This window comes from Artibeus jamaicensis, unplaced genomic scaffold (genome assembly GCF_021234435.1).
Source record: "Artibeus jamaicensis isolate MK-2021 breed Jamaican fruit bat unplaced genomic scaffold, CSHL_Jam_final scaffold_916, whole genome shotgun sequence".
In the NCBI taxonomy this organism is placed as follows: Eukaryota; Metazoa; Chordata; class Mammalia; order Chiroptera; family Phyllostomidae; genus Artibeus; species Artibeus jamaicensis.
This window is the reverse complement of record NW_026522059.1, coordinates 5,684,869-5,704,806: the sequence shown is the minus strand read 5'-3', so window position 1 is coordinate 5,704,806 and position 19,938 is coordinate 5,684,869. Positions and strand designations below refer to the sequence as shown.

The window sequence follows — 19,938 nt, the reverse complement described above, 5'->3', positions numbered from 1 at the left end:
CCTGAGGAAGAGCCAGGCTATAGAACCGCCAGACCAGGCAGGCCCACGACCCAGGGGCTTTACAACTGCGGAGGCCTTACTAACCCGCTGAGACCTCGGGTTTCTCCGCTGGAAAAGGGAGGTCAGCACAGCACCGAACTCCTAATGTTGTCATGGAGATTAAATGAAATGGCATAAGGGAAAGCACTTGGCGTGATTCCAGCACACAGGACGTTCAACAAGTGCTGTTGTCGTCTATTTTCATGTTACTATTACACCTACAGGCTCTGGGCTTGAGGAAATTATCGTATCAGGAGTCAAGACTCGCTTTTGAAGGAAATGCATTTTTTCAAATATAAACAAGCAGATGACGAGCAAGGGAAGGGAGCTCCCACATCTGAAGGACTGCGATGGGCGAGGAAGACAAACTAAACACTGTGCACTCTGTCACGTGGGCACTAGACCAGCAGGCGATCACGTGAATGTCTACTCACTATGTTGTCCTCCTGACACTAACACAATAATGTAGGGTGACTGTAGATGAAAAATTTTTACAAATTTGAAATAGGTAGATGAAAGGCATCATTTCAGCCCCCAAGTTGCTCACAGTGTCCCAGGGAGGCAAGTGTGGAAGCCAGCAATCCCAGCGTGGGGTCAGAGATGCCTTTCCTGGTTATGCCCCGAGGAGGGAGCAGGTAGCCAGTCTACAGAAGGCGGCCTGACACTGGGACTTGGAGGAGACGTTTGAAGGACTCACTCTCGGCAGAGGGAACAGCACAGCCCGTGGCAGACAGGCGGACGCCGTGCGCTGGGGGTGGCTAGTGAGTGGACAGAGCTGGAGTTCGGGTCGTGAGTCCCACAGGGAGGAAGATGAAGCGGGGAGGCGGACCTGCGGCCGGGCGGGGAGGGGTCCTGCGCGTCGCACCAGGGTGAACGTTGGAGGCACTCACCGCGGGAAGGGCGAAGAAGGAGACCCCGATCAAGGAGAAGGTGGCCGCAATCAGCCGGCCCTCCCACGTCTTGGGTGTCTTGTCCCCGTAGCCGATGGTGGCCAGTGTGATCTGAAGAGAGAAAGGTTCAGACACGGGGCTCCCCAGGCAGCGGGAAACCAGGGATGTGCCCCGCGTCCACCCGTCGGCCTCTGCACTGAGCCGGGCTGGGCGGGCGCTGGTACCACCAAGAAGCAGACCCCGCGGGAGAAAAGCCGCCGAGCAGCAAGGAACTTCCATGCGGGCCTGGAGGCCCGTGTCTGAGTTCGGGTCCCCTACCCGAACTCATGGGCATGTCTAATGTCTGTATGTGTTGTGTATTCCGGTGGGTTTTGAACTCCTGAACACAGAAGGCAGGCTGTCAAAGCAGTTAGCGGTATGTACCCAACTGCCCAAGTTCAAATCCCAGGTTAGCGACTACCTGGCTCAGCTGTCTTCCTCGGATTAGCTACTTAACTGCGTCATGCCTCAGTTTCCGCATTTTTAAAAAGGGTCTCATAATCGTTGTTTGAGTTTAAATATGTTAATAAAGGTAAAGGGCTTAGAGCCAGGCTGTGGAGCCAAGTCGGCCTTCAGGGGGTGCTGCCCTGGGTGGCCGGTGTCCCTGCGGCTGTGGGGTTGTGTGTCTCTAGGTATGTTTCAAGGTCGGAGTCGTGTGTGCCTCTGTCACTGTGTCTGTACGCATGTGGCTGCTAACAGCCTACAGCTAATGAGGTGAGGTCCCTAGTGTCCGTGGGGCCAGACTGCTCCGAGCCCTGACTTGTCACTATGGAAAGCCTGTGCGTTCCATGTGCAGAGTCGGCAGGGGCACCTCCCACAGGCAGGTCAGAAAAGGGAGGAGGTCCAGCTGTCCCCTGCGGCTGCAGAATGCAGCTGCCCAGGCCCGGCCCCACCTCTCGCTGCTGTAACAGTCCACCCCCCCGCCCAGGGTGAGGGGAGGAGACAGGGCTTGGACTCACCAGGCCCCACCAAAGGGCGTCTGCGTAGGTCTCAAACTCCTCCTTCATCTCTTCTCCTTGGGCATCGACCTCCGGCACGTCTTTCTCAACCAGGTAGACAAGGAATGAAGAAAGGATGAGCGTCAGGAACCCGATGTACCAGGCGGTGATGAGCTCCTGGGGGAGCAAGCAGAGGCCAGGGAAGGACTCACGGGAGGCCGTGGGGTGGACACAGGAGGCAGACACACTGGAACGGGGCGGAGCCTGCCAGCTCTGTGGCTGAGGGCAAGTGACTCGCCTTCTCCGGCCCTCACCTGCCATCACTGGAAAATGGGCTCAGGCACAGGGCCCCTCTTGGCACCAGGCACACAGTGAACTCAGGGCTGTAGGAGGAAGCTCTCCTCCTGGGGGGAGCTCGCTACCACCGCTCCCGAGGCTTCGCCGGGAGGCGAGAGGGCCCGGCTGCTGCCTCGGAAACAAGGCTCGGGACCCTGGAGACTTTCGTCAGTGCAGGGCTACGCAGGATCGAGCTCGGTTCTCCTGGGAAGCCAACAGCAAGGGGCAGCACTGTGGCCCAGGGGACAGAGCTGTGGACAGGGCCCCAGCGTGCCACCAAGTGACCGCGTGACCCTGGACCAATGACCCCTCCCCAGCCTCAATTTCCTTGATTTTTAAAACAAAGGACTGGACCATAGAGTTCCAGGCAGCAACGTGCATCGCTGGTGGAATGCACAGTTTCTGTGTTAGTTGCCTACTGATTGGAGCCATATTAAAAACAAGTGTAAAACACATAAAACCTGTCATGTCCTGCATGTTATCACCTGATAGACTAGGACACATGAGTAAGGAAACATGGGAAAGCTGGCTGCAAAAAAAGGGGGAGGGGGATAATGGGGAGAACGAAATGGGACAATTGTAATAGCATAATCAATATAAAATACACTTTAAAAAGCGTTCAGGCACAGTAAGGAGGCAGGCATAGTAAGAGGGATGGCAAAGATGGTGTAACTGTGGTTTCCGACACCCGACCACGACACCCTCTAAGGCCGTTTCTCTCATTCTGTCCCAGTGTCAAGGCTTAGCATGGCAGCTTGGGTGGGGAGAAGGTCAAGGTTATTGGCACACCGTGTAGAGATTAAGCCTGTCATTCTTGTTGAGTCTCCAGAGAACAAAGTTGTGCACATCAATGTACGTCACCCACCTGACCATCAGCGGCCAGTCGGCTGGCCTTCTGGGTCACCGGGATCTTGCTGACAGGTTGCTTCCCGTCTCCCCTGTGCCTTTGCTGATGCTGAACTACTGCTGCCTGAACTATCCTTCTCCAAGAGACTGCCCAGAGCATCGTCATGCCATCTTCAGACTCCCGTCACCTCCATATGACACTTCCTTGGATGTTGGCGCTCCCAACTAGACAGAGGGCTTATCCCAAGCTCCTCATGCCTCTGCTCTTTTCCAAGCAGTCTTCTCTAAATGCCTCGCACTTCATTACGCTCAGGTGCCACTCGGACTGGCTTCCCACCGGGCTGCCCACGCACAGTGCACAGGTGTGAGCCCCCACACAGCAAACAAGTCAGAGTGGAGGGTGCGTGCAGGCCAGCCAGCCATTCTCCTCTTCCGGGGCCTGCCCTGCAGAGGGTTCAAGAAGGCAGGCAGGAATTAGGTCATCCTTCTGCATGCTCATGTCTGGGCGCGAGCACCTCGCTGCAGGTGGTCCTTGCGTTCCTATGTGTTTTCATACCTTCTGGCCCTAATGTGAGTCAGAAGTTTCACCTGGTGCTTAACTTACAAGGAAATATCGCATGTGCAGAAAAACTGGCTGCGTCGGATTATTAAGGGCGGTGTAATCGTGCTGATGAGGAGCGAGAATGGGTCTCAACTCTGTGCTTTGCCGTCTTGAAAAGGCTGTTCGGGGTAATTCTGCCTTTATGTGATTTTCACCAGCAGCTCTGTGGCCAAGGCTACAACTGGTGCCCGATGTCTGGCATGTGCCCAAGCCCCCTGCAGTCAGGTCGGGGCTGGAGGACCGGGGTCCAGCCACTGTGAGGAGTGACAGGCAGGAACTCCAGCCTGCAGGATGCTCCAGGGCCCCTTCCCTTGCCTCAGTGACTCTCGTGTTCAAGACAGATGGGGGCACCCAACCCACATCAGACCCTGCGTGTGCCTGAAGACGTCAACACTGTTGAGCTCGGTCATGGTGATGCCAGGGCTTCTTCATTCTGGGAGCAGAGCCTGCCTTTCCTGTCCTTAAAACTCTGGCTCTGTGTCACACAGGCCTTGCACACTTGCCATCTCTGAGGTCCTTCACTGACTTCTCCTGCACTGGCCTGCGGAGGGCTTCCCTGCCCGAGTGGGGCACGGGACTCTCCTTCACTCTCCAGGGCCCAGCCGAGACGGGTGCTAAACCCATGTGGTCCCTGAGGTTTGGGCGATCCGAGGGCGCCACAGCTCCAGGTGCAGGGCTCTGCCTGCCTCAGTTTCCACACCTGCTCGAGTACATGGGACTCTGGGAAGGGGTCAGACTGAGCCCCACTGTCCCAGCTCCTGCTGTCCCTCCGAGAGCTGCGCTCCATGGTGACTAGCAGCAAACCACTGAATGTGGGCTCTGGAGCTGGGCTGCCTGGGGTGCGTCCCGCTGCATGACCGTGGGCAGGTCGCTGCCCCCTTCTGCCCCTGTGTCCTTATCGGTGTAATGAGGAGACAATCGTGCCCAACTCCTGGGGCAAACTAACCCATGTTCTAGGCACCGACCAATAGCAACGGTGCCATCTCCACAAGCTGGGTGTGGTCTGAGTGCTTTTCACGGGAGGTGAGTGTGTTATTATTCTCATTTCCCAAATGCGGGACTAAGTCCTGGGGAGGTTACAGAAAATCTCCAAGGTCACACCAGTGGGGTTTGGATTCCCACCAGTCTGCATGACTCTGGAACCTCCTCCCATCCTACATTACCTTGCATTAGCTCATTTCACCCCAGGGGCAGAGGTATTATGATCCCTGTTTTAGAAATGAGGAAACTGCAGGTCAAACAGGCCAACTGGCCGGTCGTCTGTACCTGGTGGAGCTGAGACCGGAGCCCGGGCCTACCTGCTTCCGCTCACTGCAGCACACTGCTTACGCCCCGCCCCTCTTCCTGCTCCTCACTGTCACCATCATCATCAGTGTGGCCAAACGCCCTCCCCCTCCATCTAGGCAAATCGTACTGGAGGAGACGCCGTGGTCTCGTGGCCTCTCTGTGGCACCTACTTTGCTGTGGGCGCAGATGGCCGAGCCCAGGAGCTTCCAGGTGCCGCCCCTGCGGTCCATCCGCAGCATGCGCAGGATCTGCAGGAAGCGCAGGCTCCGCAGGGAGGTGGCCAGGACATTGCCCTGGTTGCCCACGGCGACCACGGGCACAGAGGCAATCAGCACGAAGATGTCTGGGAGAGAGGACAAAGGGCCAGTGACCAGAGCTGCCCGGGGCTACAGCGGGGCCATCACAGCCACTGTCTGCCAGCACACGGGCACATGGCGAGCGTGGCTGTGTTAAACCGCGACATCAACCACATACGCTAAGCAGGATGACTCTCCCGTGACAGAGGGGGGAACGTAGGGTATAAGGTGCAGTTGGAGCCACTCAGCACGTTTTCCTGATAAAAGGAGAATCTGCTAGAATGGAGAGGAGGACCAGAATGGCTGAGCTGAAACACTGGAGGGAGTCAGAGGAGTTAAGATGATGTATGATGTGCCTTGAAAGGTAGTGAGCACCCCATGATTAGAGGTATGCGAGCAGTCTGCATGACCGGCTGCAGACTACTGCGAAGGGGACTGGAGCATCAGACAGGAGGGCTGCTGGACTAAAAGGCCTGTGGAGGGTCGGTCCAGCCCTGACGTTCTATGGTCCTGCACCTTTAGCCATCCCTGGGATTCGATGCCCTAAGTCCCCAAGCATCTCTGCAGCAGACTCTGTCAAGCTGCTCTGTGATTTCGGTAGGACCTTCACATGGGAGCACACGGGTCCACCCGGTGCCAACAGGGTGAGTGGGCTACCAGAAAGACTACACCCACACGCAGGCCTCAGTGACACCTCTGCAAAGCACCTTTGGGTGGAGACACAGCAGCACGGTGGCCGGTGGGGGGAGGGCACAGGGACCAGGTTCATCCAGACCTGGGTTTTAGGAGGGAATATGCTAGTCCCTCCCTGTGTGCCTGTTACATGACTCAGCTCCAGGAGCCTCAGTTTCCACCTCTGGAAAATGGCCATAATGCGGTCCTACAGAGGCAATTCTCAACCTGCAGTGGTGTCGCACCTGCTGCCCCCACCGCAGCCAGTCTGGAGATGCACGGGCCATGGGGCTGTCACCGTGACAGGGTGCTGCTCGGCAAGGGACCGAGCTGCTCAGTGTCCTACAACGGACTGGCTGTTCCACAGCCCAAGTGCCAAGTGCGCCCCCTGCCCCACGAAGGACCCCTGCTCCGTGTGCTCATTGTGAGGAGCAGGCGCAGCAAGGGGCCTCCAGCTCACAGCGATGGGGGGACAGGATGGCCTGGCCTCTGCAGAGCCCTGTGAATTCCCAAAAGTAAGAGAGTCTGCTGAAAATGTCCCCATAGAAAAAAGGCACCAACGGAAGGGACTCAGCCGTGGCGGACAGGGGTACGGGGCTTACCCAACATGCACAGGGGCTTCCTGGCGAACTTCAGCCGCCCCCGCCAGCCTTTGTATCGGCAGCAGCACCCAGCGGCCCAGACCCTCAAGGCAAACTCAGCTCCGAAAACGAAAATTGCAAACGTTTCCTGTGTTGAAGGTGAATGAAGAGACATGGATTAATCGCGGTTTCCACGGGGGTTGCTGCTCTGCTGGTGGAAGGGAGAGAGCAGGTGTCCTCCAGCCGGGAGGCAGCTCCCATCCAAACATTCAGACTTGCAAAGTGATTGCTTGTTCTTCTTCCTCTATGTTCCAATGGATCGTTTTTAAAAATCGCTCTAATGTATTAAAAGTCCCTAAGAAGTGCAATTGGGGTGAAGAGGTTTCAGTGAAACCAGCCATTAATCCCACGCAGCACCTGGCCCGGCTCTGCTAACCGTGGCCAAAGCGGCTGAGCGCAGATTCTGGGCCAGGCGCCGCCCCGAGGGAGTGCTCCATCAGATTACGCTCCTTTCACGTTTTGAGAAACCGAGGCATGGAGCAGCTCAACAAGTTTCTTGGGGCTATGAAGTGACAAAGAACGAACCCCAGGCTGGGGCCAAGGCTCACGCCCCGCGGCGTGAGCGCCACGCTGCTTCCCGGGCCGCTGGGTCAGCCCCACCTCCCTCTCTCCTTGGTGGTCTCCCTGGGCCCCTGGGGACTTGCTGCTCCTCAGCCATCCCAGAAACCTGGCTCCTGGGAAGGGGGTTCACGTGCTCAGGTCTCAGCTCGGGGCTGTGAGGATCAATCAGATGGCGAACACCTGCCCTCAGGAGGCACCTGCTGATGCTGGAGCCCAGGATGGCATGTCAGTGTGAGGCACAGGATCTGCTGCGCCCTGGGGGGTCCACAAAACTGGGGGGAGGGCACCTCTTCCCTGAGGGGGCTGGTCGGCTGTGGGGGCTGCAGGAAGAGCCAGTCCTTCCTGGGGCCTTTGCCTGCTGCAGAGGAGGCCGCATCCAGCCCATCGGCATGTGCTGCTCACCTGGTATTTCCATATATTTCAGGTGAGGATGTGAGGAGAGGAGAGGCAAGGGTGTCAGGTGACTGGCTGGGGCTGCTGGCCCCACTGTCTCTACCAACCCCCGTGGGGAGAGAACAGAAAGTACAAACAGGCGGAGGCCCTGGCGGAGGACTGAAGTTTTATGTCAAAATGGAATTTCCACCTGGCCTTGAATGGAGTAAGAGAGCCTTGGGGTTTAGGAAGGAAAAGCGAAGGTGGGCTTCCAAGTGGAACAGGCCTCTGCTGGCTTTCAGAGGACCGGGAAGCTGTGTTCGGGAATTTACCGAAGGTGTACTGGTTTTTGCTCCGACCTTCTCTCTGACCTGGAATAAGAAATGGCCCAAACCACTCCACCTGTGCCCCCCGCAGACCTGACCGTCTGACCACAGAAGCGTCTACCCCAGACACACGGCACCACGGCGGGTGCGCAATCTCACCAGTAACAGAAGCCAGTCTCCCGAAACGGTCTCGTACTCCTTGAATGTGGTCAGGACGGCCAGAATCAAGCACCCCAGGACGATCAGGAACCTGGAAGGGAAAGAAGGAGGAGACTAAGGACACGTCCGGTCCTGGCTTGCTCCACGGCTGGGCAGGGGGCGGTGACAGACAGCAGGGTGAAGCCAGAACCTGCATCGGACGTGGACATGTGTTGTGGTGTCCCTTTCACCTCCCAGCAGTCACCAAGGCAGGCAGGGTGACTGTTCCGACTGGAGAAACAAGGCTGGCGGGGGCTAGACACGGTGCATGCCTCCACTTTCCCAGTGAGCGGAATCCATCAGTTACTGGTCCCAACTCTAGGGGCTGCAGAACTGCCCCGCCCAGACCAGAAGTTAACACACGCTTCAGTAAATCATTAGGAATGTGAATTAATTAATAACATATCCTGCACATGTAGGGCTATGATTTTCAAATATATAAAAAAAGTTCTTCGTATAAAGAAAACAAACTCATTCCAACAATTGATCAATTCAGTGAAGATCTCTATCACCTGAGTATGCTCGTTTGTTTTCTGTTTTTCACAGTCAACAGGTACCCAAGGAAATAACCTCTTTCACCTGGGGAACCTTCAGAATTGTTTCTAAAGTACTCTTGAAGCTAGAAGGAATAAGAGCCACCATGCTGCATGGCACAGAACGCTGGTCCTTGGAAAGCCTTAGAGGGTCGGCTGGTTCACAGGCCTGCCCCAGGCAGGAGCAGACTGCAAACAATTCTTCGAGACTTATCTTTGCAAACTCTGCGTGCGGGGTGGCAGGGTGGTGCGCACCTGCCCATGACTCATTGTTTCGACACAGAAAAAGGGCTCTTCTTCCCTCTGGGTGGAGAGTCTGTAGTTCAATGGTTATGATCGGCTTCCCTGGGTGTCAAAGAGGGAATTTACAGGCTGGGGCCCATTCGTGGGCCTTGGTACCACGCACTCAGGCTCTCCTGCTCCTCAGAATCGGGCTCTTCACCCTACTGAACCCAGTAGGGTGGTTCAGTGCTTTCCAAAGCACTTCAAAAAGTCCGTGCTTTTTTGGCCTGCTCATGTAAGTGGGTACCCACTTCTTCATTCATTTAATACTTCTATGGCACATAGTGAGAACACAAAGCTGTATTTCAGTGATAGATGAGCTGGACCTGTTCTCATGAGCTCACAGTCCCGACAAACAGGCAGCTCTCTCATGGGTAAAGGGAAGGACCACGAGGGAAGGAGGTTTGGACACGTCCACTCCCCGCCTCGACTGGGGGCCTGAGTCCCTGGCTCTGAGCCTTGGCCACAGAGCCACTGATCCTGACCACACTTTCTGATCAGTACAGCTGCCGATCAGCAGACCTGAAGCTCAATGTTTGCAACCCCGCCTCGGAACCCGAGCTAGATTTTTGATTCCTTCCTGCATTTGGCTGTTTTACTTTAAATTCATGACTCCAACCCCTGCCCGCAGCAATCTGCTGACTCTGTATCCCTAGGTTGTCTTTGCAGGTGATAGGATGAGTATGAAAAAGACCAGGATGGTAACCACACCCACCATGAACTACCCTTTGGTGAGCACTAACCACTTCACAACTTCTTCCCACTGTCAAGACAGCTGAACCCACCTTAGAGACAAAGAAACTCATCAGAAGGAATGATTAACATCACGATAATTGTGTTGTCAGTAAAAACACCAGAGTCTGAAGTCCAAAGTCACAGGCTCACAGGAGGCTCTGGCACTCCCCGCGATGCTCTCCAGTAGCTCAGTGACTTTGGGAACACCACTGAGCCCAGAGGGGTGACACATCTTCCCAGAGGTCACAGCTCCTGTAAGGACCACGGGAAACAATGGGTGGGAAGCGGATGGCTTCTCCCAGACACAGGCCCGTCATCCACCTGCCAGGCCCTGGGGACCCTGCAGGGAGCTGAATCCGTCTCTCAAGACCCTGCAGTGCAAACCCTCGTTCCCTCAGGGTTTTATTGCTTCATCCACAGGCTCTGGAGATCAGCCCTAGATTAGAACCCCCTTCTTCCTGTTACACTGTGGCACCTCAGGCAAAGTATGCAGCCCTTCTGCCTCTGGATTTCCTCCTCTGTCGAATGAATCCAACAAAAACGCCCATCCCTTCAACTTCAGTAACCAAATGCAGGCCAGGCGCCTCGGAGCTCGCCTGGTGGAGAGTTAGCCTTCGGCAGGTGCCAGCTGCCGTTCTGCTGCGACTTACTATCTGCCTGCCCAGTGTCCCTTTGTCCTGGGCACAGTCCTGGCTTTGAGGGTGCAGACATGAACAACACGTAACCTTGTTTTCAAGGCCCTCTCAGTCCAGTGGAGGAAACAGAGGACAAACAGTCACAGGAGAGTGCAGTTGAGGTTACGGTCCCAACGTCCACTGAGTGCCTTGGGAGCACAGGATGGGAAGCAACCAAGGGGCTGCAGCTGAGGGATTGGAAGGATATTTGAGGCCTAGTTGGGGTTGGCCACACGTCCCAGTGTCCCCCGGACATTCCCCACGCTGTGCATGTTGACCTGGGTTGTGGCCCCCAGGGTGTCATGCACATGAACCCTGCAAAAGTTCACGGGCACAGAAGCTGGTCTGATCTCCTCCTTTAGCCAGGGGTGTAGACCTTTCATGACCTGGCCTTGTCCTCCCCACAGCCCCATCCGCTGCTTCCACATCCCAGACCAGCTGCACCAAACGGTGGCATCTCCACAAACTCTTTGGGCCCGTGGGCTTCCCTGCCCACTGCCCCTACAATTCCCTTCCTCCGCTCACTAATGCCTGGGCAGTTACGGGCATGTTTGCGTCTAGGTCTTTTCACGACCCAGCTGCTCGGTGCGCACTCCCCTGGCGGAGCCCTCCCTTGAGATCAGAGAAGCCCTGAGGCATTTCCATCCCAGTCCTGACCGCTACAGAGATCATTTTATAACCCTTTGCTCACACAGTGTAGTCAACAAAACATACTCCCCTAACACCAGGCACTACAGTCCGCCTCAGGGTGAGACGGCCTTTGTCTAGTGAAGTAGTCTACGGCTCCAGGTGAGGCTGATAAACTTCTCAACAATAACAATCAAGAAATCAGAGACAGGAGTTGACCTTGAGGGCTGAGGATGATAAGAAGATATGGCCTTGTCAGACGCTGAAGGATTTTTAAGAATGAGATTGTCTAAAATTTCAAGTTGGTGGCCCTGGATGCAAACCATCAAATACAGCCCTGGGGGAGTGGCTTTGTCTCGAGTTGGCTTCAAACATGGAGCTGAAGCCCATGGCTGGGGAGAGAGAGCAACTCAGGGCCCGCAGCTGACTAATTCAGAGAGAACCAAAGCCAGACTCTGAGACTCCACCAACACCCTGTGTGGAATGTATGTAAGTCTTGGAAGACTGAGGAGTATGCCTGGTGGGTACACCCTAAGGTGGCTCCCAGTGAGGAACGCCCTTGTACCAACATTGTCCCCATCCTTGAGTGCAGGTGGCACTTTTGACTTGCTTCTAGCAACAGAAGAAGGTAAAGGTGATGGCTGTCATTCCTCAGGTTTTTGTGACGCAAGATAACATGCCTGTGACTGTGTTCCTTCCTGCAAGACTCAATCTTAGCAGAATGGAGACAGAGTCCTGCTGGCCTTGGAATGAGCCGCTGTGTTGTGAAGGGGCCACAACACAAGACACTCTGGTGGGTTCTAGGACCCAGAGAAGCCCCCAGCCGATGGCCAGCATGTAAGTGGGGCCTCAGTCCTACAACCACAAGGACCAAGGACTCAGGTGAACCTGGAGGAGAACTCCCAGTCTCCGGAAAGGAGCACAGCCCAGCCTGAAACTGCTTTGTGAGACCCCAAGCTGAGGACTCAGGGAAGCTGTGCCCAGACTCCCAACCCACAGAAACTGGGAGACAACAAACATGTTTTGGTATCAGCCATGGATGCATCCAGTTTTGCAGAGCAGGGTAACCCCCGCACCCCCATCCCATCCATCAGATCACGTCTGGCCTTCACTTGCATGTCTGGTCTACGAGACTCCGCTCCCTGAGGGCGGAGACTGTCCTGTCTCTGTGTCCCAGCGCCGATCTCCAAGTCTGGCACTTATTAAGAACCCCTATCTTTAGAGGATGAATAAGAATCATTCAGAGACCAGCCACTGCCTTTTTGTTGGAATAAAATGCCAAGGATATAAGATGGTTGGAGAGACAAGGCAGAAGGGATAGAGAAGGGCTTTCTTGGGTGAATGAAGGGTTTGGACTTTATTCTCCAGAAGACTTAGAATACATATTACATATATATACACACACACACACACACACACATATATATATATCTCCATACCCCTACCCACATCATCTTATGTCTACTCACACCCGTATCTGTATCCATCTCCATGTCCACTGCTGCACTGTGCACATCTGTATCCCATGTCCATTGTCATTGTCATCGGTGTCCCCATATCTCATCATCTACATCTATGTCCATGTCTATACCTGTATGGCCCGCCTCTGTCTCTCGTACCCACGGCAGGGTCTCCGTTACCTGTATCTCGACGGACAAAGGCTGCCCTGTGACAGGACAGAGGTCAGGAGGCTGTTGTCACAGGCTGATGAGAGAGGAGGGAGGCTGCTCCGGCAAGATGACAAGGGCCCCGGTGGTCTCGGCAGAATCTGTGACTCATGGGATGTGGAGGCCCAGCAAGAGGGGCCTCTGCAGGGTCCCAAGGGTGGGGGACAGGTGGACACAGGCTGGTCCCAGACATCAGGACTGGCACACCAGGCAGGGGACCTGCTGAGCTTGAGGTCCATGTGGCAAGAGCCAGCAGGCTGATTGAAATTCAAGCCTCAAGGTTAGGGCAGAGGAAGGGATTGGGGCCCTCCACCCGGTTCCGGTGGGCAGGGAGGGTGCAGAACCAGGCTTCTGCCAGCGGGGGGCAGCAAAGGCCCATGAGCTCCCTATTTCCTCATCCTCATCAAGTGAGGGAAGGAGAAGCACCAGCCACCTCTGGCCTTCACTTTCAGAGATTTGACATCATTGATTTATACCGCCACATGCACCACGGAAGTTCCTTCGCGTGAGAGGGGAAAAAGCTTTTTGGCCTATTGCATGTTGCAATTTACTCTTAAAGCATGAACTTGGTTTCAGGGCAGGAAGCAGAAGTGGGCGGCTAGACACAGTCGCCCCTTCTCCTGCTGTCCCAGCTCCCTCATCACTCCTTCCTCCTCTGGCACGTGGGTTTCCTTCTCTGTGCCCTGACTGCTTGCTTCAGCCCCCTTTTTCATCACTGCCCCCCGTCCCTAACTTCTTCTCTGCTCCTCTCTGTCTCCTTCCTCTCTCCTCCTCCTCCTCCTCCTCCTCCTCCTCCCCCAGACTGGGCTCCTTGCCCAGTGCCTCCCTCCCCTCCCCTCCCCCACCAGAGCCAGACCTGCAGGGATGAGCCAGGGTTTGTGGCTGAGTCTTGGGCAGAGCCAACAACTGCCCTTTTGTCTGCAGGGCCCTGGCTGTCTTTGCAAATGAGCCAGCCGGTCAGGGTCAAGGGTCTCAGACATGCCTTTAAACCAGACACAGTCTTCTATGGGTGTCCACCCAGGTTGGGAGCAGGGCAGGACATGGCGGTGGGGTGGAGGGCCGTGGTGCAAAGGGCAGGAGGAAACGGACATCGGAGAAGCTGCTTTGTAGCTGCACTTGGAGTCTTCAGCGTCAGGTCCAGGGCCCAGGACGAGAGCCGGCACTCCCAAACCTCTGTGTGGACCAGGACGTGCAGAAACTCTGCCTAGACAGGGGACGGCAGAGCCCAGCCCTCTAAGGAGCAGGCGTTGCTGACATCCTAGCCCACCTGGTCCTGATCCTCAGCCACCATCACTGGTCCTTGCTCTCGGGCAGAAGATGAAACCTACATACGGCTCCCTATCAAAGATGCCTCAAAGCACCCACTGTGTGCCAGGCGTTTCCTTATTCCCCAAGTCAGCCCGAGGGCTTCTGGGAATCACTGTGCCCAGCCCCAGGGCTGCGCTGCTGAAGCTCCCGCCCAGATCTGCCTCCAGCTCCACTGTTTACTCAGGCAGGAGACTGGAGAGGGTCCCTTCCTCTTCCTGGGCCTCTGTGTCTGCATCTGTGACTGGAGGGGATGGAGAAAGAGGACCCCAAAGGCTCCCAGGGCAGTTGCTCGGGGTCCAGGCTGGAAGGCCTGGAAGAGTTTTCGAAGGCAAACAGGCTCCAGTTCCCATCTCACAAGCCCAAATCCACGGCCACTTGCCACCTAGAGGGAGTTTCCTCCTCCGTGAGTGGGAATGATAGCCTCCTAAGGCTGCTGTGAGGAGTGAAGGGACAACACTCAGAGACGCTGTGACAGTACACTTGGCACAGCACGGGGGCCGACACCTGCCAGCGACGGCAGGAGTGAATTTCAGCTCAGATGGGCCCGGCCGATGGAACATTTTGCCATTTCCTCAGACCCGGGTTCCTTATTTAGAGGGAGTAAATCAACTCAAAACTGGAAGACGCGGTAGCTGCCTGCTGTCTGAGTCCCATGATGCACTGCACCATCTACACAGTCTGAGTCACCATTTGGCTACTCGTCACTATTCTCAGATCCCTCCAGCCTCCAAAAGAAGACCATGGTCATTTATGGGGGGGGGGGGGGAGGCTTCTGCCTGAGGACAGGGCTACCAGCCTTCCCCGAAGAAGCAGCTCTGTCCCAGGGCTCTGACCTCCTCCACACCAGTGATAGCATCAGCTGAAATAAGCAACAGTCCCGTTAACACTGTTGTCAACCCCCCTCCAGCACCCGTGTTCATGTGACATTTCCAGATAAAGGTGATGCTATCCAAGCTCTGGCAGGTCACATCTTTTCTCCCGAAGGGCCGAGCCAAGAGCCATTAGGTCCATACTGCCTATTCCAGCAGGACACGTGGGCCAGGCTGAGTGGCAGATGGGGGGGAGGGCGGATCTGAGCCAAGTAGGTGGAGAGACACAGGCCATCTCTGGATGTTTGCTTTTTTTCCCTCCAGAACAGGCCAAATCTCTGATACATCCTGAGATATTAAGGTCAGCCTGGTCCCCAACCAGCTGTGGGCAGGGGGCTTCCCACGTACTAGGACTGGCTGGGACCTGCTGTATCTGCAAAGCCCGCTACCAACACAGCCTTTATACTCAACATGTACAAGCTGCATTCTAAGGTAGTTGGTGCTGTAAACACTGTGAGGTTGCATTTTGAGCATCTTCCTGTTGCAAGCATCTGCCGTGTTCTTCCCGTAACCAGTACCAAAACGGGAAAAGGGAAAGGTTTCAGCACCTAACTGTACCAAGCAGAGTTTAAGATGCTCTCCAGGGACCCGTGCCACCTGCCATTCCTACACGTGGTTAATTCCCGATGCTGGAAGGTGGCTCTGACCTGGGATGAGTTTCTAGCCAGCAGAACACAGTGAGAGGTCACTTCTGTGATCAGTTACGAGAGTTGTGACTGCCGTCTTGCCCGGGGCGTCTCTTGCTGGCTTTCCTGAGGCTGGCTGCCCCTGCTGGAGGGGCCCAGGTGGTCCTGAACTAAACCTGGATTCCAGCCCACAGCCAGCAAGGAACTGAGTTCTTCCAACAACCACAAGGGGGAGTTTGGGAGAGAATCCTTCCCCAGTCTCGCCTTCAGATGCACCCGGGCCCTGGCTGACACCCACGCTGTCGCCCTTGGGAGACACCCTGAGCGGAAGACCCAGGTAAGCCGTGCCTGCCTTCCTGATGTGTGTACGCCGAGGTCACGAATGCCTGCTGCGTTCAACTGCTGAGTGTGGCGGTGGTCTGCACGAGGTAGCAGATGACTCAGCCCCTAGAAACCGCATGACCTTGGGCAGACTTATTTTTCTGAACCCCAGTGTTTCCTCCAAAACACAGGGGTGACAATTCAAAGGATTTCCGCTATCTTCATCTTCACTCTAGTCCTTGTAGCGAAGACACTGCCCAGCACAGCAAGCCTCCTTGTACCCGAAAACCACTTCTCTGAAGAGGTTTCCTTGCCAACAGCCTTGACGTTTGCAAGGCAGCCTGTACGTTCGGGGCGCACAGCCCTGCAGGTCAGCCTCTGCCTCCCCACTGGCGCAATGCGAACCATTTGCAAAGCCGAATGGAACTTACGATGGATTCAGGGTTTCATGAGCGGATGGATATGAAGATGGAGGGTTGTTCTCGGTACAGGAAAACCATTAACAAGTGGCAATCCTGCTGGAACGACCCAAGACGTATCAGTCACAACCAGAGGATGAAAGACTGCATGCATTCTCTCCTCCCAAATGCTGAGAACATAAAATGTGAAGTCATACTGCATTATCATGTCGTTTTGGCATAAAACACATCCCCAAATTAACACGTCGTTCGGTCTTTGTTCAGGCTCACAATTGGAGTGTTGTTGCAATTATAACCAAAATTCTGTTGTCTAGGAGATATGATAAACATTTTTCATGACACTTTTGTGATAAAGCATGAATAAGATATTTCTCTTCACTGTTTGGATGAAGTTTGGCTCCCATTTTCAGCAGAGTCTAAGTAGACAGCCACTGGTTCCCATGAACTGCACAATAAGGGGATCCTCTGAACTGCCCCCATGGGGTGGTCATGTGGATCAAAAGAGAGCCATGCGTGTGAGCTGCCTAGAATTCCGGCAAAGAGGAGGCATTCGTTAGATGCTATTTCTTACCTCTTTCCTTCTCACCTTATGCTTCGAGAGGAGAGTGAGAACATTGCCTTAGAGTCACCCTCTGTGGCCCCGGGGTCCCCACCCACAAATTCAACCAACCGTTAATCCACAGTATCTGAACAAGAAGTGTTAGGTTGCTGCTGGCGTGTACTACAAGTAGTTAGGGTTCCAGTCACCGTGTCTGCACTAAACACAGACTTCTTTCTTCTCATGTTCCCTAAACAACACAGTATCACAACTAGTTACATAGTATTTACATTGCACTGGGTATAGGAAGTAGTCTAGAGATGATTTAAAGCATACAAGAGGATGTGCCCATGCTATATGCAAATAGTACAACATCCCAGATAAGGGACTTGAGCATCCCTGAGTTTGGGCATCCTCAGGGGTCCTGAAACCAATCTCCTGTGGATACTGAGGGACAACCGGACATAGCAAAAACCCATTTTCTTTAAAAAGTCTATGTTCTTGAAATGAGGTAAGAAAGCATCCATAGTGCTCAAAAATAAGCATACACAAAGAACCTCTGTCTGGATCTTTGTCTACATCTATCTCAGTCCGATCCACATCACCTTGTAGATCCACAGGTGTGTGTCAGAGACGCAGGTGTGACCTGTTAGGCCCGGAATTGGATAAAAGTAGCCAAGAGGAACCCGAGGCAGGCTCCAGACTGTCTCAGCAAGGAAGATAGAAAGTACAGAAAGTACAAAGAGTGCTGAACAAGATAAACCGCCTTGTGCATGACCTTGTCTTTGCAGAAAAGTATCCATTGTTGCAAGCAGAGAACATAGCCATGTGTGTTCTCTCGAGATAGCCAATTGCTAACAGCTACGTCTGCTTCTGTATTTGCTTGCTTGCTCACCCCAATAAAAACCCCAGGCTGTAAGCGCCAGGCGGGACTCTCATCTGCAGCCATTTTGGCACCGTGTCTCCGGAGACACCCCGAGAGTTCGCCCCTGCGCAGGTAAAACTTTGAAACTTTGGCCAATAAAGTTCCATCTTAAACTCCTGAAAGCTTCCAACCATTTGTTGCTCGCATTGGTGGATGCTACAGACCGTCTAGACCAGGAGTTGGCAGCCTTCGGCCCTCGGGCCGACCCGCCAGCTGCCTGTTTTTGTCAGTAAATTTCCAGATGCCACAGCCACACCCTTTTGATTACATTTGGTCTGTGGCTGCTTCTGTGACCCGGGCAGAGTAGCTGCCACAGAAACCATCTGTCCCACAAGCCTGAAATATTTATAATCCATCGGTTCTTTAAGAAAAAGTTTCCTAACTCCTTTTCTAAACTGAGAGCCAACGGCGATTAAATCAATCGGTGCCTCTGAAGGCGTGGTGCATGTCTAATGTGGTGCAGAAAAATATTTAAAACGTAACAGACTCCCTCTTAACAACACCTGTGTTGACTGGATACCAGCTCATTTAACACAATTAGAGGAACAAAATAGGGCCAGGCTGATGCTCCAGGAGGAAAAGAAATACAAATTTAGGGGAAAGGATACAAATCATGAATAAAACTTAATGCAGGGCCTGTAGCTTCAGCTTTGTTCGTTTCATGGTGAATCACCCTCTGGAAACATCTGTGTAAGTTTCATGGTATAAGGTTTCCACTCATTTCTCTTGAGTTTCCTGTCCTCTCATTAACGGCTTTAAAAAAAAAAAAAACTGCCCTGTTTGAGCTCACTGTTGCTCTCTGGGCAGCCTGTTTGTGAATGATACTGTGTTGCTTCGGGCTGCAAGGCACACTTCATGAGCCTCTCCTGTCCGGGAACAGCCCGGGCCCCAGGGCCGGACACGGCAGGCTCTCAAGTCCAGGCTCACTGCTGGGTTTCTGCTTCCTCGTCTGCAGAGCAGGAACAACATGCCCAACTCCTAAGAGGATTCAGTGAGATGAGAGATGGAAAATGCTACAGGCAGGCAGGGGGCACTCAGCCGCCGGTCCTTTCCCTCTCATTTGCTGACACACATGTCCATTTACAAAATATTTTAATTGGAAGTATACATTTAGAAAGGAGTTTAAATTTTGACTACACTATTTACTGCTTTGTGACTATGGGTCAGTAACTTAACCTCTCCAATCTTCCAATCCCCTGTGTTCATTATGGGGAAAAGTATTCGACCTCACAGAGTTATTGTGAAGTCTACATGTGCCTCAGTTTCTCCATCTGTAAAATGGGGATAATAAGATGCTTAGGCTAGTGCTTGATAAATGTTAGCAATCATTATTATTAATATGACTTATATTTTATTATTCCTTAAAACACAGTGCCTGGGAAATTTGTAATTTCTCAATAACCAGAAGCAACTGCCATTACAACAATACACTTGGAGTTCAACAAACATATATTGTCTTTGAGTAACTCTACCAAGAAATGTTATATCATCTCATCATCTATCAGACACATTTAATTGTAAGACTCATAACTGTATAGACTACGAAGAAAGTGAAACTGCCGATTAAGTCACTGCAGCCATTGATTGTATTTCACCACCCTCACTTCAGAGATGTTAAAATGGGTGGAAATATGCATTTAGCATTGATAGAACAGAAGCAGATACAAATGCCTTATGACCGAGTCCTTGAGGACAAAGCCTTTAACAGGACGAGGTGTTAGGATGACTCTGGGCGTGTGGGAGGGGCTGGAGGCGGCCGCTGCATCCCCAGCACCAGCAGGGCACCAACATTCACGTGTGGTCCCACGTTCATCTGGCCCACGCCCATCCACTTCTAAGGAATACGTTATAGCTCTGCATTTGTTTGGATCTCCACACACTTCACATCTTCCATTTCACAGGGACGCACAGGCCCATGTTCTCACAGAACTAAGCTTCTGGAGCTCACCTGGGCGAGTAGAATGATGCAAGTCAGGCACCGGGATTCGGGGCCCCTGCAGGTGCTCCCCGGGACCACAGGCATCCCTCTGTTCCTGGACTAACCCTAATGGCAGCCCTGTTTATAGTGACCTGGCTTTGAATCCAGAGTCTCCTTCTTGTGAGCCGTCTGACCTCCAGAAAGACGCTCCATCTTTTAGAAGGGAATGAATCCTTGCACCAGAGGACGGAAGCGCTTCACCTGGGACCTCTAGCTGAGGGACGTTAGTCCTGGGAGAAAAGGAAGCCAGTCTTCCCAGCAGCTCTGAAATTATGCCAAGGAGGCATCCATCTTTATTCCCACTCAGTGGGCAATCTTTCCAGCCACCTTCAGGCTGCAGACTATGGGAAAAATGCCAGTGTCTAAGTGGTGGGTTACTGACTTTTCTTCCCAT

General features: G+C 53.8%; 1 protein-coding gene across 2 annotated transcripts in view; it reads right to left on the bottom strand.

The window, feature by feature from the left end:
• KCNQ3 (potassium voltage-gated channel subfamily Q member 3) overlaps positions 1-19,938 on the bottom strand; it is a 192,421-nt gene that overhangs the window by 30,138 nt on the left and 142,345 nt on the right. For both annotated transcript variants that reach the window (XM_053661012.1, XM_037166610.2), the window contains 5 exons: positions 8,004-8,094; positions 6,547-6,673; positions 5,147-5,319; positions 1,928-2,083; positions 930-1,040 (listed from right to left, as the gene is read on the bottom strand). In XM_053661012.1, the coding sequence (XP_053516987.1) occupies positions 930-1,040; positions 1,928-2,083; positions 5,147-5,319; positions 6,547-6,673; positions 8,004-8,094 (658 nt within the window). The remainder of the gene's footprint in view (positions 1-929; positions 1,041-1,927; positions 2,084-5,146; positions 5,320-6,546; positions 6,674-8,003; positions 8,095-19,938) is intronic.